Raw genomic sequence first — 27979 nt, forward strand, 5'->3', positions numbered from 1 at the left:
CAGTGTTTTGCATATTGTTGGTGCTGACTTAATTTTCGTTGAATTAGAGAATAAAGTTCTAAGAAAGAATTATGATTCTTAAAGGCAATATAATTTCAGTTCTGTCCCCAGCTGCTTTTTTGGTGTTTTAGTGATGCCTACATGTAACATAGTTGTTTAATTATTGATAGTTGTTTTATGATAAAGCAAAGTGTAGACCTGTTAGTTTATTATAGTCTTAACTTTTACACCTCTAAATTTCAGTTCACAAGTGTCAAATGCACATTCTAACATATAAATCTATAGTGTGAATAACAGAAGACATAAACTTCTACATGTATTAAGTAAAGATTTTTTAGTAGTTTGTAGTATTTTTTTAGTTTGCTGCTACTCAAATAAGTTCAGAAAATTGCAATGGATTTCCAAGCCAGCAGTTATATGATTTATACTAAGAAGTCATTACTGTTCTCCAGCTGGATGTTATTGCTGTGTTGATCCTGTGTATTTTTGGTAAGTCATCCCGTTAATAACCCCTCTTGCTAATCCCCTATTATTAAACTCTTAAGTGGCAGTGGAGATTGGATAATAAGTTTAAGTTCCTCAGTGGAGTTTCGGAGAGGAGCCAAAGGATGAAATGAAAACAGATTGCTTTGTCTCTTTGCTTTTGTCGAAGCTAGTCAGGATAATAAAAGTGCTTGTGCTTTTAAACTACTTCAGTCTCTGTCAGAGGGAAGTCGCTGTGGTTCTGAGCGATAAAATGGGACTACTTTGGAAGTCTCATGAACTGCTGTTTAAGACAGCACTCACAATTAATTGTGTGTCTAAAATATGAATGATTTTGTGGCTTTAATTGTCAGGTTTAATTCTCTGCTTTAAGAGTAAGAAGTGATGGGCAGAAAATTAACAGTTGTGGTGCACATGGTTTGGTACAGTGAGAACAGCTCTCCAATGCCCTCACTTACTAATCACGTGTCTGTGGGCCAGTTTTCATGAACTGTAGGCTCAGGTGTCAAAACCTCCCTTCCCGTGTTGTATGTGAAGTTAGTTGAGTATCTAAATTTCTAATAAGTACTGAATAAATATCTGTTGTCTGTGAATATTTTAACACCAAGGTGACTCTTTTCAAGAATGGAAAGTTCTAAATATTAAAATTCTTAACTTTGAGTGCTTATAATGGCCTTTCTCTATGTTATCTTATTTAATCCTTAATGGCCCCATTTTACAAATGTGGAAGCCACACTTTAGAAAGTCAAGTAACATGCGAAAGTAGGTAGGAAGGTAGGCTTGTTTGAAGCTGGTGTTTTTCAGCACTGTAAGATTTTGGACACATTTAGCAGAGATTTATTGAATATACACCAGGTGCAATACAGTGCGTGAACTATTAATAGTTCCCACAGTTCAGATGAGTCAGAAATGAATGCTGCTCTCAAGGAATTTGTAATCTAACGAGGGAGATAAGATGGGTATATAAATTATACCGCAAGGTAGAAAGTGATAAAGGACTAAATAAAAAGATACAGTGAAGGCATTATGAGAGGATGGAGATTTTAATTTCCTGTTTTAAGTGATGAGGAAAGTTTCTTAAGATAGCATTTGGCCTGAAAGGTTTTTGCCTGTGGGTAAGAGACATCTAGGCTTTTCAGGTCTAAAGCAGGTGCGGTGGCTCATGCCTGTAATCCCAGCGACTTGGGAGGCTGAGGTGGGAGGATCACTTGAGACAGGAGTTTAAGACCAGCCCAGGCATAGTGAAACCCCATCTCTGCAAAAAATAAAAAAATCAGCCAGGTGTGGTGGCACACACCTGTAGTCCTAGCTACTTGAGAGGCTGAGGTGGGAGGATCCCTTGAGCCCAGGAGTTCAAGGCTGCAGTGAGCTATGATCACACCACTGTACTCCAGCCTGGGACAGAGCAAAACTTTGTCTCTAAAAATTAAATTAAAAAAAAAAAAAGGCTTCTCAGGCCTCATATGTATCTTTTCATGAAATTCCTGGGGTAATAATTTGTATGCAAAACTCAGTTGCATTTCTTCTTTAAACAGTAATGGAATGTTTGGTATTCTTTCAAGTATAATACGGAGACGAAAGCGCCAAGCCATTACTCCAGTACGTTCCACCTTGTGCAGGTGGTATACAAGTAAATCAGTGATAACTGAATGTGACAAGGGGTACTCTACTACCACTGCTACTAATAACTAATATTTATTTAGTCCTTACCTTATGTCAGGTAATGTTCTAACTGCTTTATATTCTATTTAATCCTAACACTATGAAGTATGTATTATTATTATTATTATCTCCATATAGTAGATAAAATGCTGTAGCAGAAATCGCCCCCCTTCCAAAAAAAAAAAAAGCCCAAAACAAAACCCCAAAAAACCCACAATGGCTCCTATAAGCAAGACATTTATTTCTTATTCACTTAATAGTCCCTAGGTGAGTAATCCAGGACTATCTTAGCAACTCTGTCATTCCCAGCATATGGCTTCCAAAATTGTTCCAGTGATCACCATTTCCCAGTTGGTAGCAAAGGGGTAAGAAGAATTCAGGGAAAGTAGATTATCCTTTCAGGAGGAGACCTGGAATTTTGCAGATCACTCCCACTCATATCTCATAATCATAGGGTATATTGGATTGAATGGTGGCCCCATAAAAGACATGTCTATGTCCTGATATCCAGACACTGTGAGTGTGATCTTATTTGGAAAAAGGGTCTATACAAATGTGATTAAATTAAGGATCTTGAGATAGGATCACCTTGGATTACCCAGGTGGGGCCTAAATCCTAGAAGTATCCTTTATAAGAGACATGAGGGGAGAGCTCACATATGGAGGGGAAGGCCACGTAAAGACAGAGACAGAGAATGGAGTATTGTTGCCACAAGACAAGGAACCCATAGAGCTACCAGAAGCTGGACAGGTCAAGAGAAGATTCCCTCCTAGAGCCTTTGGAGGGAACATGGCCCTGCCTACACCTTCACTTTGGACTTCTGGCCTCCAGAACTGTAAGGGAATAAATTTCTGTTGTTTTTGGCCCAAGATCATACATCTAGAAGGAAGCAAAGCTATGACTGAAATCCAGACCCTTTAGCACTAGCTATACTGCCTTTAAATCCAAGGAGCAATAGAAGCACAGAGTGGAGGATTGTAGTTGGCTTTGGAATTCAGAAGAAGAATGGGCAGTTGTTAAGCAGGTGGAGAGGAAGCGGTTAAGGAGAAAGAGGCATTTCTGGCTGAAGCACTGAGGTATGAAACAGAATGACCAGTTCGTGGGGGTGGTTTGAAGTTCAGTTGACACAGAAATACTCTCTTGACTTCACCGAAAATAATTAAATCTTCCCAGTCTACATTCTGTGACTTTCTTTCACCTCCAAGGCTGGCTGCGTCTGGAGATGGAGAACCTTATTTGTTCAAGTCTTTGTCTCTCTGAGCCCTATAGGAAGTTCCTTAGTGAAGTCTTCAGATATTTGTATGATACAGTTCTACTTATGATGAAAAGAATGATCCTGATGATAGTACAAAAAAGTACATATTAATCATTTTTATAGGATGTTTGCTCTTCTAAATGATATGGAGGATTAGAGTATTTCTACCTGTCCTATATTCATTATGAACTTAGTATTCTTTAGGAAATTAATCCCAATTATTTTATTCCAGTAGAATTTCCTTTGGAAAATGCATTCTTTTTATAATACAGTTTTAGGAACACATTGTGGTGAGAAGTGTGGACTGTGTGTGAAACTAAAAGTTTGGCTCACTCAAAATACTCTTCAGTGAATTAAACAGTAGGTGTTTTTAAGTAAACCATCCCTCCTACCCTCCCCCTCTTATCTTGTCATGTATTTGGTGTATTAAAATGTCAAATCAGTTTAGTTTTTACATACTCTATAACAAAAGTAAAGTATCCCCAGTGGGAAGGAGAGTATTATACACATATTTGTTATTTTAAGTGGGAATATGTGTGAATTGAGATGCTTGTGCCTGTATGATTTATGGTAGCAGGTGGGCCTCACTTGTTTTTCTCTCCTTTGAGTATTAAACAGATTAGCAAAAGTATATATTTTATTTATGAAAGTCTCTGTGCATCTCCCTAAACCTTAATAATCATTAACTTATTCAAGCTATCATGTGGAGTTTTAGATAAAAGATCAATTTGCACATTGTGTATTCAAGTCCAAGTCAACAGCCTTTCCTTCCCAGGTGTTGACTTAGTGAGTTAGCAGTTTAAAGATCTTCTCTGATCAGGTGCCCCTGTTTACAGTTTGTGGTTTTTAAGGTAAATACAGTAATTTCAGAATAAAGCAAACATTGCTGGCAGGTGGCAATGTTTGCTTTGCAAATGCTTGGAAATAGTTTAGAAACTTTGTCTTTTAAAGGGTAAGATGGATAATAACTTAATAGAGCAGCCCTCATCAGTGGAGATCCAGCCTCAGTTGGTTGCGCACTGCTGACTCCCCCTGATTCTCTGGAAGCCCTTCTTGCCCTTTTCAGTTCTGGAACCCTGCAAAGAGAGATTGACAGTCTGAAAATGAGAGTGATGGGTCCGCTGCAACTCACTGAGTCTGGTACTTCTCTAATGTTTCACTATATGACTGAGATTGGTGTGTGTGTGTGTGTGTGTGTGTGTGTGTGTGTGTGTGAATGTGTAAATCTTCCACTGGAGGACTTGGAGGTGGTTAAACTTATAGAGGCTCTCAAGGGGCATGAAGAACTGGAAGATAATACGCTTATCCAGAAAGTGCCCTATCTTGGAAGTATAGGTAGACTAAAAAATGATTTCTAGCAGCATTTTCTAAAGGGCAGAAACTTCAGCTCTGTTTAGAAATAGACCTGTGAACATTTATCCTTCTGGTTCTATTTAGACATACTACATGAAACACAGGTGCAGCTATAATTGTCGTAGAAGGCCTCACAGTTATGCAACTCTACTCTGATTGTATCTGCATAATTAAATACCTGGATATGGATAAATATTGGAAAGGAAAGAGTTAAATAAAGTTAATTGTGTGGTTAGGTTGGGAACTAAGTTCTATAATGTGGTCATATAAAAGAAAAAAATCCAATACCCAAAGTGTCATGTCCGGTGTAAAATGTAAGAAAGCAAAAAGCAACTGAGTGTAACTAATAGTTTGACTTAAAACAGTAACAGTGGAAGTCCTTTAATTCCTATTTATTCATTACCCTTGTTTTCTTTCTACGTATATGGCCAGCACTGTCAAATTAAAGGCAGGTATCTTCACTTCACTGGCTTATGTGTATGTGAGCCAGGAGCACAAGATAGTTCCCTACTTTTCAGCCTAACACAAGAGATGGGTAATGCTATTCTAGAGGCGTCTTTGGATATTCTGCCTGTCCCTTTCTTGCCCTCCTAAGTAAAGTTTATTAAACAGCTTGAAATTTAAGATTTCATCACTTCCAAATAGCCTAGAGATGCTGACTTGGTTGAGTAAAACTGTTGGTACCTGGAAAGTGGTCACTTTTTGTGGAGAAAAGAAAGGCAATCAGGGTAACTTATTGCATGTGCCCTGTGCCCTGTGAGCCATTGCAGTGTGTAGCAACCAAGCAACAGGCCATGACTGTGAGTTAGGTAACATTAGAAGTCATAGGACAAAGGCTTAAATGTGATTCTCTAGCCTGGGGACCCCTAGGGGTCCTCAAGGGCCTTTTGTTGGGCTGGGTCAGGGGGAGGGGCTGTAAAATTAAACTACTTTCATAATGATACTAAGATATTATTTGCTTTTTCCACTCTCATTCTTTCTTGAACATATAGCAGAGTTTTCCAGAGGCTACACGAAGTTTGGTGGCATCATCTCTTTGTTGGCTAATAAAATTTGTGCCTGTGTTCTATTATGTTGTATATTTCTCAATTTTAATTTGCAATACAGTAACTATAGATAGAAACAGCCACATAAAAAATCTCTGTGCGGTCTTCTGTAATGTTTAAGAATGTGAACGAGTCCTGTGACCAAAAAGTTTGGGAAATGCTTGCTTAGAGAAACAATCAGGAAACAGAAATTAGGAATAAACTTAATTGAGCTATGGGAAAAGGCATGTATTAAAAGCAGTAGATAGGCAAGGTTTAGGTAGGAACCAAGGTCAGGGAAAGTAATTAAAAATCAGGAAATTAGCAGGTATACCAAGGAGGCAGAACAAAATAAGGGAACAGGAGAAATGCTATTTTCTGTGAGCTTTTTGAGGGTTAGCATTATATCCCTACCGCTGCACCTACAGCGGGATAGGCCTGTGAGGAGTATTTGTGATGATTAAATTGATAAGTATAAGATTGTTGAATCAAATAAAAATTTGAGAAACATATGAGATGAGATGTTTATCACAGGATTACTTATAATGGGGGAAACTGAAATATAAAAAAGGAAGGAAAAGATTTAATACATTATGATATATGTTAAGAGACAATTTAATGTTTTCAGGTAATATTTAATGACATTAGAAAATGTGAAATGGGAAAAAAACTTTGTGAAACTGTATACATAATACATTTCCAGTTATCTAAGATGTATATGTGTGTCTGTATGTTTTGGCAAATGTATTTGTCTCTGTAAGGATATATACCAAAATGATAATTGTGGTTAACTCTGAGACATGAAAAGAGGTGAGACTTTTTTTTTCCTTTATTCTCTTCAGATTTTCCAAAAGTTTTTCAGTGATCATACATCAGTTTTATATTTAGAAAAAAGCTCAAGTTATTTTTATACGTACATATATATTTTTTTAAGCCACTAGAAAAAAGTGCAAGTCAAGTTTCATATTGAAAGAGCTTTCTGCCCCAGGTTCAGAATTAATTTATTTTTTCTCTGCCTGTGTGAAGCTGCTGTGAACCTCTGGAATTAGGAGAGGCAGGAGGAAGTTCCGGGTAGAGGGGTACACTGGTGGCCAGATATTGCCCATTCCAGAGGAAAGACATAGGTACAAGTAGCTTTAATTTGTACTGCAATAGCTGATGCTCCATGTGAAGAACCTGGATAAACTCCAGGCTCAGAAGAAGGCCTGGCTGCTCCAGGGGAATTAAGGAAAGACAAGAAAGCTTGCAGCAGTGAGCATAAGAAAGGAAAGAAGAATGCCTGGTAAATTGGCAGCTTTGCCTGCCAGTTGCATTTGGAAGGGATAAAACCTAGGCCTACAGCAGGAGGAATAATAATAATAAATTAAAAGTATACATTATATAATATACACACACACATATATGCACATACTACTGGCTAATGTTTTCAATGGTTTGAATTTTCTATGCTATAGAACACAAATTGTCCTATATTGCCTCGATTTTACCGTTTTCCCTTCTCTCTTTAGAGTAATAGGAAATCATTGGACATTTAAAAATGAAAGGACTGTATATAAAAATTAACTCCAAGGGGATCATAGACCTAAATGTAAGAACTAAAACTATAATATAAAATGATTAGAAACAAGCATAGGAGTAAATCTTCATGACCTTTGGTTATGCAATAATTTCTTAGACACAGCACCAAAAGCATAAGCAACAAAAGAAAAAATAGATAAACTGGACTTCATCAAAATGTAAAACTCTGTGCTTCAAAGGACACCATCAAGAAAGTGAAAACACAACACACAGAATGAGAGAAAATATTTGCAAATCATATATTTGATAAGGGACTTGAATCTAGAATACATAAAGTATTCTTATAACTCAATAATAAAAAAAAGACAATCCAATTGAAAAATGGGCAAAGGATCTGAATAGATATTTCTCAAAAATATATAAAAATGGCCAGTAAACACATGAAAAGATGCTCAGCATCATTGGTCATCAGGAAAATGCAAATAAAAAACAATGAGATATCCCTTCACATCTGCAAGGATGGCTATAATAAAAAAAAGAGATAATAGCAAGTGTTATCCAGGATGTGGCGGTATTGAAACCCTCATACACTGCTGGTGGGAGTGTAAAATGGTGCAGGACTTTGAAAAATAATCTGGAAGTTCCTCCAAAAGCTAAAATACAGTTACCATTTGGTCCAGCAATTGCATCCATAGGTATGCATCTAAGAGAGGTGAAAATATATGACCACACAAAAATTTGTACCTGAATGTTCATAGCAGCATTATTCATAATAGCCCAAAGTGGAAACAACCTAAATATCCATCAACTGATGAATGGATAAAGACAATGTGATATATCCTTACAGTGGAACATTATTTAGCCATAAAATGTAATGGCTGAATACATTGTAATGACTAATGCATGCTACAACATGGATGAATCTTGAAAATATTATGCTAATTGAAAGAATCCAGTTATAAAATACTACATATTGTATGATTCCATTTATTAAATGTCCAGAATAGGCAAATTTATAGAGATACAAAGTAGATTAGTGGTTGACTAGGGCAGGGAAAAGGGGAGGTCAGGGAAGGTGATAAGTGCAAGGTTTCTTTTGAAGTGATGAAAATGTTGTAAAATAAGTTTAGGGGGATGTTTGCACAACTCTGTGACTATACTAAAAATCATTGAATTATACATTTTACATAGGTGAACTTAATGGTATGTAAATTATACATTAATGAAGTTGTTAAAAAGATATATAGCCAACATATAACATGTTAAAACTCACAAATAATAAATTGCAAGTTAAAACAACTATGGTATATCAGTATGTCTGTCCAGTCAGCCAAAAACATAAAAATTATAATTTTTAAGAGATGCTACTGGAAATAGGTACTGTCACACAGAAGGGGAAACTATACATTGGTATACTTTCTGGAGAGCTGTCAGATGAATCAAACATATTTTATAAAGTTTTGGCTCAGGGAGGAAAATATAAAATAGCCAGCAGCAAAGAATTCTGATCTTAAACATTAAATAACAAAGTTCCATCTCTGTTTACTCCCGAGTATATACATTCAATGATACACTCTCTTGCTCATAAAATTTATCATTAACATCGGTTGTTGAGTCAGTATAATAAGCACCACACGTACTCATCAGCAAATTGGTTTCCCTGATCATCACCTAAGTGCACATTTGGGAATAACACCAATTGGGTATTGGACAGAGGTGGAGGGGGAGGGGATGGGTGTATACCTACATGATGAATGCAATGCGCACTGTCTGGGGAATGGACACGCTTGAAGCTCTGACTCTACGGGGGGAATGGGGAGGCATAGGCAATATATATAACCTGAATTTTTGTACCTCCATAATAAGCTGAAATTTAAAAAAAAGGATGGGAAAAATTCAAGGTAAATGAAAGTATCTTTAGTTGTTTTGATGCATGTCCTATAGAAAATAGGGGGTATTTTGTTAACTTCATACAAAATTCTGGGGGTATTGCTTGATTTCCACTTATGCAAAGAAGTGTTCCAAGTTATGTCAGTTACAGCTTCCTTGCTGTCCTGACAGTAGATCTAGATGGAAGATCTAGATTTAGACCTAGACTGATAACTTATCAGTCAACGTCTTCATATATATATAATCTGTGTCTGAGCACAGTGATAGTGATACCTAACAGTCTCAAAAAGTATTATCATAAGGATATTGTACCTGAGTTTGAAAATCAATATGTTTAAAAGAAAAATCTGCATAGAAAGAGAGAGCTGAAAACAATATTCATGTTAAGCCAAAGTACTCATGTTGATGCCCAACCTTATTGCTTATAATATTTTGCATATTAATAAGGATTCAAAGAGGCTATATTGTTTTATGTTTTGAAATATGTTCCTTTAAAATTATTATTAACATATAAGAGTTGTATTTAACTCATTCTAGTTTTGACCCTGGGGCTGTGTGAAGCATATATAAAATCTTACTTGTTTTTATTGTTACAATTAATATTGAGAATTTCATTCTAAAAATGTGGATTAAGTGAATAGAAGTCAATATATTTCATTTTTCTATTTATGTTTACCTTTAAGTTACACTCAAAGTTTTTATTCTATTTTCATAATAAAACAGTGTGGCCCCAAGGAAGAGTTTCTGTTTTCACTGTGTCGCAGTCAATGTATTAAATAGTATGATAAAAAAAATAAGAGCAACACATACTTTTTGTCATCCTAGAATATTAGGAGCTACCATTTGGTGCAGAACCTGCTTTGTTCAGTCAAGTGTCACAATCCACAATTCCAAGTTCAGGGTCCATCATCAATCTTTGTGCTTTCTGGTGGAAGAGGAGATAGTGTTATGGTCATTTTATAGGTGAAAAAAAAAGCCCTAGGGGGCTGGGCTCAGAGGCTCATGTCTGTAATCCTAGCACTCTGGGAGGTCGAGGTGGATCACTTGAGCTCAGGAGTTCAAGACCAGCCTGAGCCTAAGCAAGATCAAGACCCTGTCTCTGCAAAAAATAGAAAATTTAGCCAGTTGTGGTGGTGCTAGCTTACAGTCCCAGCTATACAGGAGGCTGAGGTAGGAGGATCACTGGAGCCCAGGAGTTGGAGATTGCTGTGAGCTATGATGACACCACTGCACTCTAGCCTGCTGGCAGAGCGACACTGTGTCTCCAAAACAAAACAAACAAACAAACAAACAAACAAAAAAACAAACAAAAACCCCAAGGGGAAAGAAAGAGGGAAGAGGGAATTTCTCCTCTTACTTGATAAATATCACTTGTTGGAAGGGGAGAAAGGGAAGAAGAAAAACAAAATCTTGTCAATCTTAGATCAGCAGCGCTTTCCCCTGTTTGTTTCCTGCCTGTGCCGTTCTTGCCACACTCTGGGCTCTGCCACCTAAAAGCGGGGCTCACTTAAAACCTGGGGGACTTTTTTTCCAAGTATATTTATGCTAATTCTATACTTCTCAAGCCTTAATAGATTTATATTCTGCTTCAAAAAAATTTAATTTTATAAGTACTGTCTCATATTGCTATAGATTTCAACTATCATTTATCTTTGAGTCACTATATCCTTACTTTTAAAAAACATTTAATGTGAAATAAAGCACACATTCAAAGAATGTATATAATGAACATATTTATGTGTGTATCTAAGTGTGTGTACATATATGTATGTGTATAGATACATGTATGAGTATATGGATATAGACTGTATTGATATTGATATAGAACTAAGTGGGTAGAGCCCCAAAATAACTTTATTCTTTTTTTTAAAGAAACTTTATTTTTAAGAGCAGTTTTAGGTTCACAGCAAAATTGAGTAGAAAATACAAAGATTTCCCATATTTCTCATACACACAGCCTCTTTCGCCATCAAAATCTTATACCAGAGGTATATTTGTTATAGTGATGAACCTACAATGGACACATCATTATCATCCACAGTCCATATTCGGGTTCATTAGAATTCAGTCCTGGTGGTGTACATTCCATGGGGTTTGACAAATGTTTAATGACATGTGTTCACCATTGTAGTATCATGCACAGTAGTTTCACTGCTCTAAAACTCTTGTGCCCTGTCAATTCATCACTTCCTTCCCCTTAACCTCTGGCAAGCCTTGATTCTTTCACTATCTCCATAGTTTTGCCTTTTCCAGAATGTCATAGTTGAAATCCTACAATACGTATCCTTTTCAGATTGGTTTCTTTCAGTTAGTCATAGTGCATTTAAGTTTTCTCCATGTCTTTTCATGGCTTGATAGCTCATTTCCTTATAGCATTGAATAATATTCCATTGTCTGGATATACCACAGTTTATTCCTCCATTTACCTACTGAAGGACATTTTGGTTACTTTTAAGTTTTGTTGATTATGAATAAAGCTGTTGTAAATATCCATGTGCAGGTTTTTGTGTGGACATAACTCATTTGGGTAAATACCAAGGAGTGTGATTGCTGGATCATATGGTCAGAGTATGTTCAATTTTGTGAGAAACGGCCAAACTGTCTTCCAAAGTGGCTGTAACAGTTCGCATTTTCACAGCAATGCATGAAAGTTCTTGTTCCACATCCTGCTCAGCATTTGGTGCTAGTGTTTTGGACTTTGGCCATTCTAGTAGGTATGCAGTGGTATCTTGTTTCGGTTTGCAATTCCCTAAAGCCATATGATGCTGAACATCTTTTTATACCTTTATTTGCCATCTGTATACCTTTTTTGGTGAGGTGTCTATTTATGTCTTTTGTCCACTTTTTAATCAGGTTCTTTATTTTCTTATTTTGAGTTTTAAGAGTTCCTTGTATATTTTGGATAATAGTCCTTTATCAGATATGTCTTTTGCAAATATTTTCTCCCAGTCTGTGGCTTACCTTCTTATTCTCTTGACACTATTTTTTGCAGAATAGAAGTTTTTACATTTCATGAAGTCTAGCTTATCAATTCTTTGTTAGATTGTGCCTTTGGTGTTGTGTCTAAAAAGTCATCGCCAAACCCAAGGTCATCTAGATTTTCTCTTATGTTATCTTCTAGGAATTTTATAGTTTTGCATTTTACATTTAGATCTACGATCAATTTTTAGTTGTCAAGGGTAAAAGGTCTGTCTAGATTTAGTTTTCTGCACATGGATGCCCAGTTGTTCCAGCACCATTTGTTGAAAAGACTCTCTTTGCTTCAGTGTATTACCTTTTCTCCTTTGTCAAAGATCAGTTGATATGTATATATAGGTCTCTCTGTTCTGTTCCATTGATCTGTTTGTCTATTCTTTCACCAATACCAAGACACCAGTAATGCCTTGATTACTGTAGCTTTACAGTAGGTTTTGACGTTGAGTAGCCTTATTTTTTTTCACTAAGAAAAAGTTGGAGGGAGGGTAGGGAAGATGGGTACCAAAGTTTCACCTTTTGTATGACAGAGGCTAGATTTGCAGATCTGGCTTTAGGCATTTTTGCTAAGTGAGTGTGCTAATTCTGAATCTGGAACCAAGCAGAATGCTTTACTCGGTCATAGGCAGCATACAGGTAATCATGTAAATCCCTTTACTTCTCTAGGGCTGTGTAAGTAAAGGAATGGAGAAATGCTACAGTTTTACTATTTGAGATCTCATAGAAAGAAACAATGGAAGTGAGGAAGAAATCCCCCACTAACAGTACTACTAAAAAAATAAAAATTACACAACTTTTTCTCAGCTAGATTAAGAAATAGAACTTACAAGTACCTTAGAAGCCCCTGTGTGCCCCTAACTCATTGCATCCCCCTCTTCCCCCACAAAAATAATTACTATCCTGAATTTTGTGTTAATCATTCCCTTTCTTTTCTTTAGCTGTGTCATTTACTACATATGTATGTATGCCTAAATTAAATGTACAAGTCTCATTATTTTCTGGGTTTATAAAATTGAATGAGAAAAAAAGTTACATCTTTATTTTCACTAGTTTTATTATTTTTACCAGTTCATTGCCTTTGATTATGTTTATTAGTTTTTGAACTGGTACTGTTAATTTTCCTAGCTTTATTAAGATATAATCATCAAATAATTGTGTATATTTATGGTGTACAACATGATGGGTCAATACATGTACATGTTGTGAAATCATTAAATCAAGCACATGTGACCCAGAACACATATTCATCACTTTAAATACTTTTTTTCCATGAGAATATTTAATATCTACTCTCTTAGCAATTTTGAAGTATATAGTACTTTATTAGTAATTATAATCATCATACTATACAATAAGTCTCCTGTACTTATTCTTCTTGTCTAACTGAAACTTTGTACCCTTTGATCTAAAACATCTTATGGTTATAATAGTCTATTTTAAGCTGATAACAATGTAACTTTGAAAGCATACAAAAACTCTACACTTTAACTTCTTCCCCTACATTTTATATTAATCTTACACATTTATATATATTTATATATTGTGTATCAATTAACAAATTATTTTAGCTATGGTTATTTTTAATATTTTTGTCTTTTAACTTTTATACTAGAATTAAAACTGTTTTAGTCACCACCATGATAGTATTAAATTATTCAGAGTTTGACTGTATTCTTACCTGTAAAGTGAGTTTTATACTTTCATATGTTTTCATGTTGTTAGTGTCTTTTCATTTCAACTTGAAGAAATCCCTTTGGCATTCCGTGTTAGGCAGATCTTGTGGTGATAAACTCCCATAGCTTTTATTTGTCTAGGAAAGTCTTTATTTCTCCTTCATTTCTGAAGGACAGGCTTGCTGGGTATAATATTCATGTTTGGCAGTTTTTTTGTTTTAGCACTTGGAATATATCATCCCATAGTCTCCTGGCCTGCAAGGTTTACGCTGAGAAATCTGCTGGTAGTCTTATAGAGGATTCTTTGTATGTGATGAGTTGCTTTTCTCTTGCTGCTTTCAAAATTGTTTGACTTTTCAGAATTTGATTTAATGTGGCTTGGTGAAGATCTCTTTATGTTTAATCTATTTGGGGTTGTTGGGACTTCATGAATCTGTATGTTCATTTCTTCTCCAGATTTGGGAAGTATTCCTTAAATAAGCTTTCTGCTCTTTGCTCTTTCTTTTTTCCTTCTGGGATCTTATATTGCCTATATTGGTTCTCTTGATGCTATCCCACTATCCTGTAGGCTTCTTAACTCTTTTTAATTCTTTTTTCTCCTGTCCCTCTGACTGAGTAGTTTCAAATGATCTACCTTTGTGTTCACTTTCTATATCTTGATTAAATCTGCTGTTGAATCTCTCTGTGGAATTTTTTTCACTTAAGACATTGTGCTTTTTTGCTTAAGAATTTCTCTTTTTTTATGGTTTCTATCTCTTTGGTGAACTTCTAATTTTGTTTGTGTGCTGTTTTCCTGATTTTTGTTTGGTTTTCAATTTGTCTTCTCTTGTAGCTCACTGAACTTCTTTAAGATGATTATTTTGAATTCTTTGTTGGGCAGTATATAGATCTCCATTTCTTTAGGGTCATTCACTACTGCTTTATTTTGTTCCTTTGTTCATGTTATGTTTCCCTGATAATTTGTGGTTGTTGTATCTCAGGGAACATATGTTTCACACTATTACTTGGAAACCATCAGACTCTTCATTCTAGCCTTTCTTAAAAGGATTCCTTATCTACCACAGAATGTAGATAAAAATCTGAGTGACTGTTTTATTAGTTTGCCAAAGGATGGTACATAAAAAGTTAATTGTAGATGGGTAAGAGAGAAGTTAATTTGTTATAGACAATGTATTTTTTAGGGCGTTAGGGCTTACTTCTCTCCAGGAGTCATAGTTTTGGCATTGAGTTCTTTGTTGATACACTGGGGCTTTTCTTTTCTGATCTGGGGTATAATGGAGTCAGACTGACTTGTGCTTAGACCCTGGCTCTGCTATTAATACTTACTAGGAGTGTGACTTTGAGGGAGTCACTTTATCCTACTTCACCTCAGTGTGCACACTGTAAAATGATAGTGATATAGACATCTTGGGGTTATTTAGAAATTAAAATAATTTGTGTAAAATAACTAGCACAGTTAATGGTACAAAGTGGAATCATTAAGAGTTTGTTTTCCTCCTGACCTTCATTCTCTACATAATAAGGAATCACAGAGACAAATGTTGATGTATATAGTCAGCCTTTCATATCTGTGAATTCTTCATCTGTGGATTCAACCAACTGCAGATTGTAAATATTTGGGGGAAAAAATTCTACAAAGTTCCAAAAAGCAAAACTTGAACTTGCCATGTGTCTAGTATTGTGTTGAATCCATGTGAATGAAGTGATATGTTGGCATTGTATTAGATATCATAAGTAATCTAGAGATGATTTAAGTATTTAGGAGGATGTGTGTAGATTATTTGCAAATACTATGGCATTTTATATCAGAGACTTCAGTATCTGGGGACTTTGGTATCTGCAGGGGTGCCTGGAACCAATCCCCAATGAATGCCAAAGGACAACTGTAATTACATTTTCCTTCTTTCCTTCCTTTCTTCCTTGAAATGCTGAGAGTTGTTTTTAATTTTATCTTTGTTACCCCAGTGAAATCATATTTGATTCTGTTGGCCTCCATATTGCTATTAATTTCTTTAGTTCGGAATTTGCCTGGGCTTAGTGGAAGAATTATCACTAATCACTGGCAGCTCTAGAAAAGATGATGTGGAGGTCACAATGAGCTCCTGTTCTTGGGCTTGCCAAAAGCTACTGTTTCTGTGTCATTACTGAACTCTCCTTTAGCTGTGCTCTGTTACCTCTAATTACTCTTGAGTCTTTGAAGTAATCTTTGTCACCTGCCTTAGTGTGTGTGCCCAGCTCATAGTATCAGTAATTCTGTATTTAATTTGGCTAGATTTGCTTGGTATTTGCCAAACTAGTGCAATTTCCCTAGGTAAGATATAATTTACAACAGAATGACACCTCATAATTTAAATAGCAGCTGTTGAGGGAAGGCAAACAGTTACAAACTACTCTTTCTTTTTCTTTGAAAAAGAGCTGTGTTTTGGTACTATGAGGAAATGAATAATGTATTTTAGCACATGCCTTAGCTTGCTACTGTGGTTTGATTTACATGGACAAAGGTGAAAACTACTCATTTGAATTTGCTTTCAGATGCAACACCAGTTAGATTCTGGTAAGAGAGTTTTGAAAGAACAACCCTCTTGTTAGTAAGAAAAGGAAATTCTTACGGTATGTTAATTTATGTAATGGCTATGGCCCAATCACCTATATCTGGGGAGAGGTGTTTCTTTTGAAAGGTGATAATTTGTATGTATCTCATTCATTTATTTCTAAACTATTTACTGAACATTTTTTATGTGTTAGGTACTTTGATAGACACTGGAGATATAATTGTAGGCAATATGTGTGCTATTTCTACCCTCATGGTACAAATGGCCCATTATGCCCAGAAGGTGGAAGTTTGACCTCTTGACCTCAGTCATGGAAGAGACTGTGTGCAGGATTAGATGTGATCCATAGAGTGTCAATAACGTTGCTTGAAAAACTATAAGTTTTGTAAATATTTCCTTTTATATTTCTATTGGCATTTAATTAGAAAATTAAAAAAAAGTGCTGGTTGATTTCCTTTGCACTAAGGAGAATGTAGAAAATGTTTCTGCCATCGCTATCCCTGGTTCTATAGGGAGAGCCACAGACTGATGAGGGAAGGGCATGTAGGGCAGCAGGTGAAACAACCTTATTGGAAATTGACACTCCTTAGGGCAGTATGGCTACCGGGTCATACGCCCTGTCTTGCCAGGAGCTTCTCCTTTCAGTGTCTAATCTATGAAGACTTGAACAGTCTCTGCTCTAATAAGAGGCCTTATATACCAGACTTGTATCCTTTATCAGAAACGTTAACAAAGTTGGAATTTTCCAGAGCCATTATAGCTAGAAAGACTGTGCTGTGTAGAAAGGCTAGTGTTAAAAATGGGGAATCCTTTCTTCCTCCCATTAAGAGCCAGTACAGACATAAAACAAATGAATCAAGTGGGGAAAGAATGAACATTAAGATACATCTTTTATGTACTATGGAGTGTTTTGTTATTTCTAAATTTTCATGTTCAACTTAATCTTTTAAAACTTAGAAGAGGAGACACCAATGTATGTTAAATGAATACTTAAAATATACTTTTATATACTTGTGTAGTTAAGGAAGAAAAAGGATTAGGAATGGGGAGATCAAGAGTGAGAAAGGTGGGAAAAGAGGATGAGGAAGAGGCTGACTCCAAGCGACAGTAGGAGATAGAGACGGAGGAAAGAGCCACATTGTAGGAAAAGGAGGCAGGAAGAGAGGTTCTCACCTGGATTGTTAATTTGGGAAGTTTCCTCAAAATAAAATTTTAGTGACTGTTATTCCTTGGAATTCTAATTAATGCTTACATAATTATTTTTGATTCTAGTGCTTCTAGAACTATCTTTGAATTTCTAGAAATCCTCAAATAGAATAGTCATAGCAGCCACTACCACTCTCACTTTCCCATCTTCCACATCCCCAAAAGGGTATTTTACGAAGGATTCTGCCTAAAGCATTATCACAAAATGGGGTGCTTCCTGACAGTCCAATAAAATCAAACAGAGATGGATTTGGATCAGATAGTCACAGAAAGAATAATAGTTGAATTCAATAAACATTTTCATGTATTTGAAAAGTTACTCAAAGTTTGAGAACCAACTACAGATGCTCCTCTACTTAATGATGGGAATATGTCCCAGTAAACTCATCATAAATCAAACATACTGTAAGTCGAGCCCGTGTAAGTTGGGGACTGTCTGTAGTCGTTACTTCAACGGAGGTTGCAATAGGAGAAACAGGCCTAAGTATTCTGAGGAATTTAGCATAGACAAAAAGAGCTTAATTCCTAACAAAGAGGGTTGTTAAAGTTAAGATGGGTTTTTAGATGTCTAATGTGAAATTAAGAAAAAAAAATGTTTAAAAAGGAGACTGTTTACCCATGAAAGTTAATTGTTAATCTTGCATATGCATTGCCCTTCAAGATACAGAACATAGCTCTGGGATTATACATGTGATAAAAATAATTTTATGTGTGGGTTTAAAATCATGTTGTTTTTGAGTGTTGGTTTAACTTTATATAGAATGATATTTTTAACATTTTGAGCTCAGTTGATTTGAGTTGATTCTCTATATGTCAGAACATAGAGACAAATGAGGGGGAACATAAATCAGGCTTGGTCACCACCACCTGGCCTCTGGGCTACATCACTGGTTCTGGTAGTTTGAGATTAGTCCTGCTGATGCCATGGTGACTGTAAAAACTGCTCTGAACTCTAGGCAGTGATCTTTCAACGTTTTTGATCATATGCCCCATCCAAAAAAAAAGAAAAGTGAATATAATAGATATACATTTATTTATAAGTATTACATATGTATTACTATGATACTAAGTTGTACACAGTGTTGAACATATACAGAAGAGAATTTAAAAATAGGGGATAAAAATAAATTCGATTCCTAGAATTTTTTTTCCACACCCCAGTAGACTGAGTACTCCCTTGAAATGTGCACACCTTTTTTGGAATGTGTTTTGCCATTATGGTGGCTCAGCTGTTTTCGTTGCTTGGGCTGTGTTGACTAGCTGCATGATCTTGAGCAGATAGCCTCACTTAACTTATTTGTAAAGTGGGGGTGGTCATACCTATTTCATAGGATTGCTTTGGGAGTAAATGCAACATGATGTCTAAAGTTGTTAGTATAGTGTATGAAATGTCAGCTGTTTTTTCCCATTGATAATTTTCTCTTCGTTCCTTTCTCTTACACTCCTTCTGTTCATTCATAATAATTACTTCCTTTTCTTCTGCCTCAGGAATTTGCTTGCTGTGTTCTCTCCATGTATTTGTGCTGGCCTTTTTCCTACATCTCGTGTACAGACGGAGGATTTGTTTGTGCTAATTGGTTATAACCATATGTCCCATTTTGCCTGGTAATCCTGGTTTCCACCTATTGTCTCAGTGTAATTATGGCAATTCTTTTACTTTTTAAAACTATCCTGGGCTGGAAATAAATTACATGGTCACCCTATCAACAAGTTACCAGCAAGTACAGAGGACCTGGTTGGGGACAGGAGACCTCTTGTATGAAGGCCACTTCCTTGGCACCGCACAGCCTAGAGATGGCCATCTTCAGATGAGGTATTAACCAGAAGAGGCGGGGTCCCATGACTTAGTATGTATAAGGAAATGACAGGGTGGCATGGTGAGTGTGGCATGCCCTCAGAGAGATGTCTAGTACAAGGTGTAACAATCAACACATAGAACAATGTATTACTTAAGAGGAAGGCTGGGAAGTTGAAGTCTATAACTATGGTGACTGTCTACCCAGATTGCAAATATGAAAATCAAGAATTTATTGGGTATTGAACTTGAAAATCTAAATCTGCAAGCTGAAGCTCAACATGATATGAATATTTTCTAAATTGAGAAAATATGTTCTTTTGATTTGGAATAAAATGTGCTAATGTGCTACTCTTATGTAAGGTTACACTAAAATTCATAGCAGAAGTTAGAAATGGGTGTTCTTATTCTGCACCAGGCACTTCAGAAAGAGCAGAACAGCTTCTTGTTATCCTAATGGTTTACTCAAAATTGTTACTTCTTGTTTTATGAGTTTTTTCAATTCTGACTTCATGCTTTACCCCTATTGGATATTCAGCAAATATCAATTAGGATTATGAAGATTATTCTAACAGTACCAGGGGAAAAAATCCATACATGATTAGTGAATGATGTCCATTTTCTCAATTTTCAAGTAATTTATACAACTGAGTTCCTGAGAAATAGTATTTAAAGTTACTAGTTTATTTAGGAAGTCATAGGTAGGGGACACATGCCATAATGAAGAAAATGGATTATTAAGGTTTTTTGGTTTTTATTCCTACTTTCATGACATTTATCAGAATTGATAACATAAGAAACTAATAGATAAGTTAACTTTTGCATTTCCTGAGAGATTTGTAGTCTTGGATTTCTGCTATAAAATGCACATAATATTTGGTTGTGATCCTCAGACCTGTATGTTACAACCTGACGCAATACTTGAAAACAATGGTCTTTATTTCCTCTCAGAATCAGGAGCAGGTGGTGAATGTATTGGAACATATTAGTATTTCATTGTTTCCCCAGGAGAAAAAAATAGTGATTGAAACTGTATGATTACTAGAGTTAGGAAATCAGGGTTTTTTTTTGTGATTTTGTTTTTAATTAAGTTATGATCACACATAATTTTAAAATTTGTGTTTATCTCCTCTACTTTAATCTTTCTAATGAGTTGGTAAAAGCACCATTACCAATCACACATATACAGAAGTTCTACAGTTTTATGTGTTTCTGAAGAGCTGTTTAAAGACAATCCTAAATTATAACTTAGTCTGACTTAGGTAGTGAAGAATTCAAAAGTTTAATTTGCTATTTCTTGTCACCTTGACTTTTAAAAGCATTTAACCTTATAGATTGTCTATAAAATGTGATAAATATGTTAAATATTCTTTATTTGATTTTACACATAAACCACACTAAAATGCCTTTCAATAAATAAAAGGCAGCATTTTAGTAGACACAGAGAAATTAGATTGGCATAGTGAAGACCAAAAATATATAAAGTAAACATTGCTACCTTATCTCCAGCCCTCGCCTTTAGCAGGCTAATGAACACAAGTTAAAACACCCGTGAGTCTTGCTTGGTTCCAAGACAGTGAAGCGATTTCCCTAGTATTTAAATACATTCACATAACCAGCTATATAAATCTAAATATAAAACCAATCTTCAACAAGTTTTGAAATGGCAATTTACCATCCTTGTGAAAAGTTGAACACTACTAATTAATCCAATCATATCTTCAGAAGGGGAGAATACAGTGATAGCGTTTACTGTATTGGAATTACTATCAAAATTCAAAAAACCGAATTAACCACAAGCCAGTCTTAGTTAAATTAGGACTGTCCAACAAAAATATTCTGTCACTCTTTCATGATCTGAATTCTGGTGTATGAGACCAATAAATTATGGTACACATAAAAAAAGTTATGAGATATTTCTGGTTTGTAATAAATAAGGCAGTGGCCTATTACTCATTAGTGGCTTTTTTGAGATAAGCTATCAAGTCTGTCCTTTCTCCCTTCTTCTTAATGCCAGCAAAGATCATTTTTGTTCCAGGGATGTACTTCATGGGATTCTCCAAATACTCCATCAGTGTATCCTCTCCCCAGGTGATGCCTTTGTTCTTATTCGCGTCTGTGTAAGAGAATCCAGCAGCCTGACCTGTCTTCCTCCCAAAGAGACCGTGGAGATTTGGCCCAGTCTTGTGCTTGCCTCCCTTTTCCACAGTGTGGCACTGGGCACACTTCTGAACAAAAATCTTCTTGCCTTTCTCAACATCACCCATATTTAATTCTCTCTTTGGTTACTGACGGCACGAACGTTCCCCGTCAGAAGCCGGACGTCCCGCTCTCTAGGAAATCAGTTTTGACTTAAAAAATGGCTATAGTTCAGACTTTTCCACCGATGCTTGACATTTCACATTATGGAATAAGCAGTTACTGTTCTCTCAGAAATTTATGAGTAACATGTGGAGTGATTGCTACTTTGGATCACAGTCCATTTTTAATTTCCTGACTTGGACATTTAAAAGTCAATGATAACTAATCATGAATCCAGATTCTTCCTCTAGCTTCCATTTTAGACTTTCAAACTGCAGAGTAGAGGTGACAACCCATAAAAAATTCACAGGGACGCAAGCTGATATTTTTGGAGAAAGGCTGCAGGTATTTGAGTATACATAATACCATATAGTCAAATCCCAATAATAAATCTCATTTCTTTTTGTCAGTTAACAAACACTTAAAAGGTATGGATTTCCCCAGGTTTTGTCCTTTTCCTTCACACTCCTTACACTTCCATTTTTAAATGGCATCTATTTCTGTGGTTTAAATTGTTACCTTGGTGCTGATGGACTCAAAATTTTACATTTCCATCCCCTTCTAACTCCCCAAGTCTCTCCCGTGATTCATCACCCATGGGTTTTGGGAAGGAAATGGTATTTTAGAATCCCATCTACTGTTTCACAGTTTAAAAAAATAACTTATGCAAGCATCAAGGATGACCACCATAATTCTAAGACTGAAAGGAAAGCCTGTCTCATGTGAAAATGGGACACCCAATGGGTATGTTCTGAAGACAATTTAGAAATCATTGTACTGAAGCTTTTGTGAGAAGATGGTTTAGAGATACATATCTGAAGTTCAGGTAGGAGCAATTGTCAAAACAATGAGAAACAATGATTTCTTTGTAATATTATAGGATTACTTGAGTATTATAAAGTTAATTAGGAAGCCTTCCTGGAAAAACTATTTCTTCATCGTTTCAAAGTTAGAAGGGACTTAAATTGGTGGAACTTCATAGACTGAATTATTCAGATGCTAGAATAGCATACATTAAGTCCCTTAGGAAGGAAAAACAACCTGTGGGTTTGGGGCAGGGAATTTTCTTGTCTAAAACAGAGAGTCTGTTGGAGAATAATGAGAACAGGTTAATGAAATAATGGCATGAGAGAGGTGACATGATGTAGGATACTCAAGAAGAGGTAAATAAAATTGCATTTGATGCATAAGAATTCTTGAACAGAGAACTATATTAGAAGCAGTATTGGAAGAAGCTGATCCAGTGGTCTTGAAACTGGATTGGGAGGGGAGATAAGAGTGATGGCGAGTCAAGCAAGGACACAGTTACAATTCTGCTGAGAGGGGACGAGCTTCAGTGACATTCAGGAAATGGAGAATGGTGGCTGTAAAGATAGAACAAGAGACATGTTGGAAAGATCTTATAGAATTTGATTAGACAAAACTTTATAACATTTGCATGAGTAGCATGAAAAGGAGAGGAGTCAAAGATGTTGATAAGCCTACATTGGGGTTGAACTGTATCAAATTACTAATATATGACTTTTTAAATCTATAAAAGTGGTAGTTTTATATGGTTTCTTGTAATACATACCTGGTTGGGATGGGGATGACTACTCTCAGAAATGGATAATGGCATCAGTGAGGAGCCAAGAATTGCGAGTAGCAATACTACCAGGAAAGTGAGGACTAAAGCCTTAAGTGATTGTGAGAGGAAGAAAAGAGAAAGCAAACAAGCAGATTTCACGAATTATTTTTCTTTGAAATTTTAAACATGCATGTTTTTAGGTACTAACTGAAAGTCTCAGATCAAACAACATGGCCTTTGACTAAGTGTTGTTTAATCTCTGTAGTGAAACTTGGGAAGATTGATTACCTATTTAGACAGTTTGACCTGGTCAATTGCTCAGCTTTGAATTACTTGGATATTTAGATTTGTGGATATTTAGCAAGAAAAAGTAGTTTTGTGAATTTGAAAGGGAGTCTAGAAGTATGTTTTTGCTCACTTTTTGAGTCACTTTCATGTAGTCACTAAGAGAATTAAATCCAAGTTAATTAAGAAGCTGAACAAAATAACACTCCCCAACCCCCAATACACACACACACACACACACACACACACACAGCCATGCACACACACATTCTGATAAAAGAACACTGAGCTCTTTGGAGAGAAAGGCAGGTACATGGAACAACACACTATTTTGAAATACCCAATTTGTCTGCTTTACCTTGAAAATCCTCTCCATGCGGATCTGATTGGTGAGCATGAATTAGTCATAAATGACCCACATGTGCCGCAGTAACAAAGAAGATAACAGTACTGACTAAGTTTGTGATGCTCTCAGCAAGCCAGAGGTAGTATGAGTCTGTTGGATGAAATCTCCCAGACTCTTTTGAAAGAGACACCATCACAAGACCAGATCTCTAAGGAGGCACGCCACACTGTTAGGACCAAGCTCCAGCTCAGGGAAGTTTCCATGTTTTAGAGTGGCAAATTGTCAGGTTGTTTCTGCTCATTTCTTATTCAAACTCACGTCCAGGGCTTCCTGAGTACCACAGAAAACACTAGCTCTGTCTTCTCTAAGCTCAACGAATGTGGGACATGGAACAAAACAGAATGGGCTCATTCTCCAGGTTCCCTGCATTTGCATGCATATTTTATTAGGTCTTCAAAGAAACAGCTCATGAAGTGCCACACAAGAACATCTGTGTGTGTGTGTTTTGCAGGAATATAACATTTCAAGCTATTTGTACTCGCTTGGGATGAATGGGCTGAGATGTTTCATATTTAACCCACTCTGTGTCCCCAGCGTTGGGTACTGTTGAGTTATTTAGAAGAAGTTTAATGTGTAGTCTGAACTTGAGGGACTCACAGTCTAGTTGGGGAGATCAGGATCTATGCAAAAAATAATTAAAGAACAACAAAAAACAGTTAATAATCATTGTCGGATAGTGAGTATTATAGGAGTTGAAAAGGGGTTTTCTTGTGAGCTAACGTAGTCAGGGAAGGCTTCTTGGAAGAATCAGGTTTGAAGTTTAAGGTTTAGAATTAAATTTCAGTTAAACTAGAATTAAATTTCAGTTAAACTGGCATTTATTGAATATCCACTATGCCAGTTTCTGTGCTCAGTAATGGAACTACATTTTGAGTTATAAGCAAGAAACCACTTTGGTGGTTTCATAGAGAATTACCCCAGAATCACACTCTGATGTAATTCTCTTTGTATAGGTTTGGTGGAGCCACATAAATGCTTTTTGATAATTGTGTTCCAGAAAAAAGCACATTATGACCACCTCCCTCTCTCTTGCTCTTTCTTGCTCTCTGAAACCAAATATTTTCTAATTTTTGCTTGGTTAAATTGTGATTCGCCTATAGATTTCTTTGCCTTTGGTAAGTGAGGATTGTGTTAAGGAATTTCTTCTCCTTTCTTGAGCTGTGATTCTGGGAAGGAGTTCAAGGGTGCTGCTTCAAACAATGAAAGTCAGCTATCTTGGTAACAATTGTTCTAACGAGAAGTTTGAACAGTTTGCAGTTTGGGTTATAGAAAAATAATCCTGTAATCAGATTGTTAAAGTATTCAGAATTTCTGCCTCAAAGAGACGTTTGTGTCTGTGGTGCAGAGGGTTACTTTTGTCTTTTGCCTGGATTCAGTCACACAGAGTGGGAACATCACGATGTATAATCATTAGAAGTGCAATCAAAACTGCACATCAGTTGATCCGGCTCATATTTAGTGAGGTCACATCTGCTTTATGTCTGTGTTTGTTCAAGGATAAAAGGCAAGAAGCACCAGGGCTTCTTTATGTTCCCATGTTTTCATCTCGCAGGCGAGGAGCTCGGGAGGTCTGTTGTTCGTCATTCCTGGATAACATCAAAGCCTGTTCTGGCAAAGCTGTTGCTAATCTGTGGGCAGGATGACCCTTGAGAGCATTTATAATGCTACTGCCTGGGAAATAGTTCTCACTTCTGCAAAATATTTAATTTGAAAAAAGTTGTACCTACCATCATTTGCCTAACTTTTCACAGAAAACTTTTGACAATCTATGCATGAATAACAGTTTGCCTGCAAAACTGTATTCCTCCATACTCACATTTTCCTTTTAAAAGCTCATGGTCACCTCTTTCTTAATAAGGCCATGGAGATGATGAGGCAAACAAGAAAACAGAGTACGTTTCCATTTGCTCTATTGCTTTTGTTTTTCTTTTTAGGGAGATCATGAACAGAATCTAGTTAAATTACAGGCTACTGTGACTGTGTTCTCTACTTCCTGTTTATGATCCAAAATATTCCATATTTATGACAAAAATTCCAATTGCTCCCAAGGCTGTAGAATTTCATTCTATATTCAGGCATAACTAATATTTCTTCATTTCTTTTATTTTTTATTCATCCATGTGTTCATTTATTCAGGAAGCGTTCATTGAGCACCTACTAAGTGCTAGGCACTTATCCGACAGTGATATGTTGTACAGATAAATAAAGCAGGGTGACCAAGAGTGCTAGCAGAGGAGGGTTGCTGTTTTTACAGTGAGCCAGGGAAGGCCTCACTGGTATGAGAGCAGAGGCCTGAAGTAGGAGGCAGAGTCAAACATGCCGAAATCTTGGGGAATAGGCAGAGGTGGAGAGAGCACCTAGGGCAAAGATCCTGAAGTAGGGGTGTCCTGGAAAAGTTCCAGTAACAGCAAGCAGGTCTGTGTGGCTGGGTGGAGCTGGTGAGTGGCAGGTGAAGTCAGGCAGGTCGTTGGGAGTGGCGGAGGCAGAGAGCAGCTCATGCCAGGCCCTGTGGGCCACGGGGAGGCCTTTGATTTTATTCTGAGTAAAGTGCAGCCATTGAAAGGTTGACAGGCCCTGCTGTGTGGAGAATTGGCAGTCAGGGGCCAGAGCAGACACAGGGACTTGTCAGGAGTCTGTTGCTGTAGCCAGGAGAGAAGTTATGGTGATGTGGATCAGATTGACGAAGTGGTGGGAAATCACTTGCTAGATATATTTTAAAGGTAGAACCTATAAGGGTTTTATTATTTTGTACATGAGGTATAAGAGATGGGAGTCAGAGAAGACTCTAGGGTTTTTAGTGTAGGCAGCTGGTAGGGTACAGTTGATTCACTGGGCACACACTCTGTGCCAAACACTGTTCTAGGGGTTTGCATCTAATAAGGTATTGATCCTCATAATGCTGTGGATTTCAATGAAAAGTTTTTTTCTGAAAAACTTAACTTACATTTGCAAAAACAAATCTTAAGTGTAAGCTTAAGCATCTCTAGTGTAAGCTTGCTAAATTTATATGTGTGTGTATATATGTAAATATAAATGTGTATATTTATTTATGTAACTACCACCCCGATCAAGATATAAAACATTTCCAGCTCTGCAGAGGTTCCTCTGCTAAAGGTAGCCACTGTTTTTACCGTCATCACCATAGATTAGTTTTGTCTGTTTTCAAACTTCATATAAATGGAACCATACCATACATACTCTTTGTAAAAAATTTCTTTATTTCTTTATTCATTCATTCATTCATTCATTCATTCATTCATTTGAGACAGGGTTCTCGCTCTGTCACCCAGGCTAGAGTGCAGTGGTGCCATATAGCTCACTGCAGCCTCAAACTCCTGGGCTTAAGCGATCCTCCTGCCTCAGCCTCTGGAGTAGCTGGGGTTACAGGTGTATGCTACCATGGCTGGCTAATTAAAAATTTTCTTTGTAGAGCAGGGGTCTCACTATGTTGTCCAGGCTGGCCTTGAACTCCTGGCCTCAAGTGATCCTCCTGCCTCAGCCTCCCAAAGTACTGCGATTAACTCTTTTTTAAATTGACATATAATTCACATACCATAAAATTCAAGTTTACAGTGTACAATTTAGTGTATTTACAAGTTTGTGCAACCATTGTCTATTTCTTTTCCAGAACTCCCAAAGGATGTAGCCATTAGCAGTCTATTCCCTATCCTATTCCCTATCTCCCCTTCTCCCACCCCTGGCTAATCTTTCCATCTCTATGGATTTCCTTGTTCTGGACATTTCACATAAATGAAACCATACAATATGTGACCTTTTGTGATTGGCTTCTTCCATTTAGATAACATTTTCAAGGTTTATCCATGTTGTAGCATCAATCAGTACATCATTCCTTTTTAAGACTGAATAATATTCCAATGTGTAGATATGTCATATTTTGTTTGTCCATCTATCTGTAGATGGACAATTGGGTTCCTTTTTTTTTTTTTGGCCATTATGAATAATGCTGCTATAAACGTTCATGTATAGGTTTTATGTGGACATGGACAGGTTTTCAGTTTTCTTGGATGTGTACT

General features: G+C 36.5%; 2 protein-coding genes across 3 annotated transcripts in view; one reads left to right on the forward strand and one right to left on the reverse strand.

Moving 5' to 3' along the window:
• The window catches only part of ITPR2 (inositol 1,4,5-trisphosphate receptor type 2), a 461522-nt gene that overhangs the window by 51938 nt on the left and 381605 nt on the right, over window positions 1-27979 (forward strand). The gene's annotated exons all lie outside the window — the stretch shown is intronic.
• LOC123639916 (cytochrome c, somatic-like) lies at window positions 21123-21716 on the reverse strand. The gene has a single exon (XM_045554171.1). The coding sequence runs from the start codon at window positions 21651-21653 to the stop codon at window positions 21336-21338; it is 318 nt and encodes a 105-aa protein (XP_045410127.1). The 5' UTR covers window positions 21654-21716; the 3' UTR covers window positions 21123-21335.

This window comes from Lemur catta, chromosome 6 (genome assembly GCF_020740605.2).
Source record: "Lemur catta isolate mLemCat1 chromosome 6, mLemCat1.pri, whole genome shotgun sequence".
NCBI lineage: Eukaryota > Metazoa > Chordata > Mammalia > Primates > Lemuridae > Lemur > Lemur catta.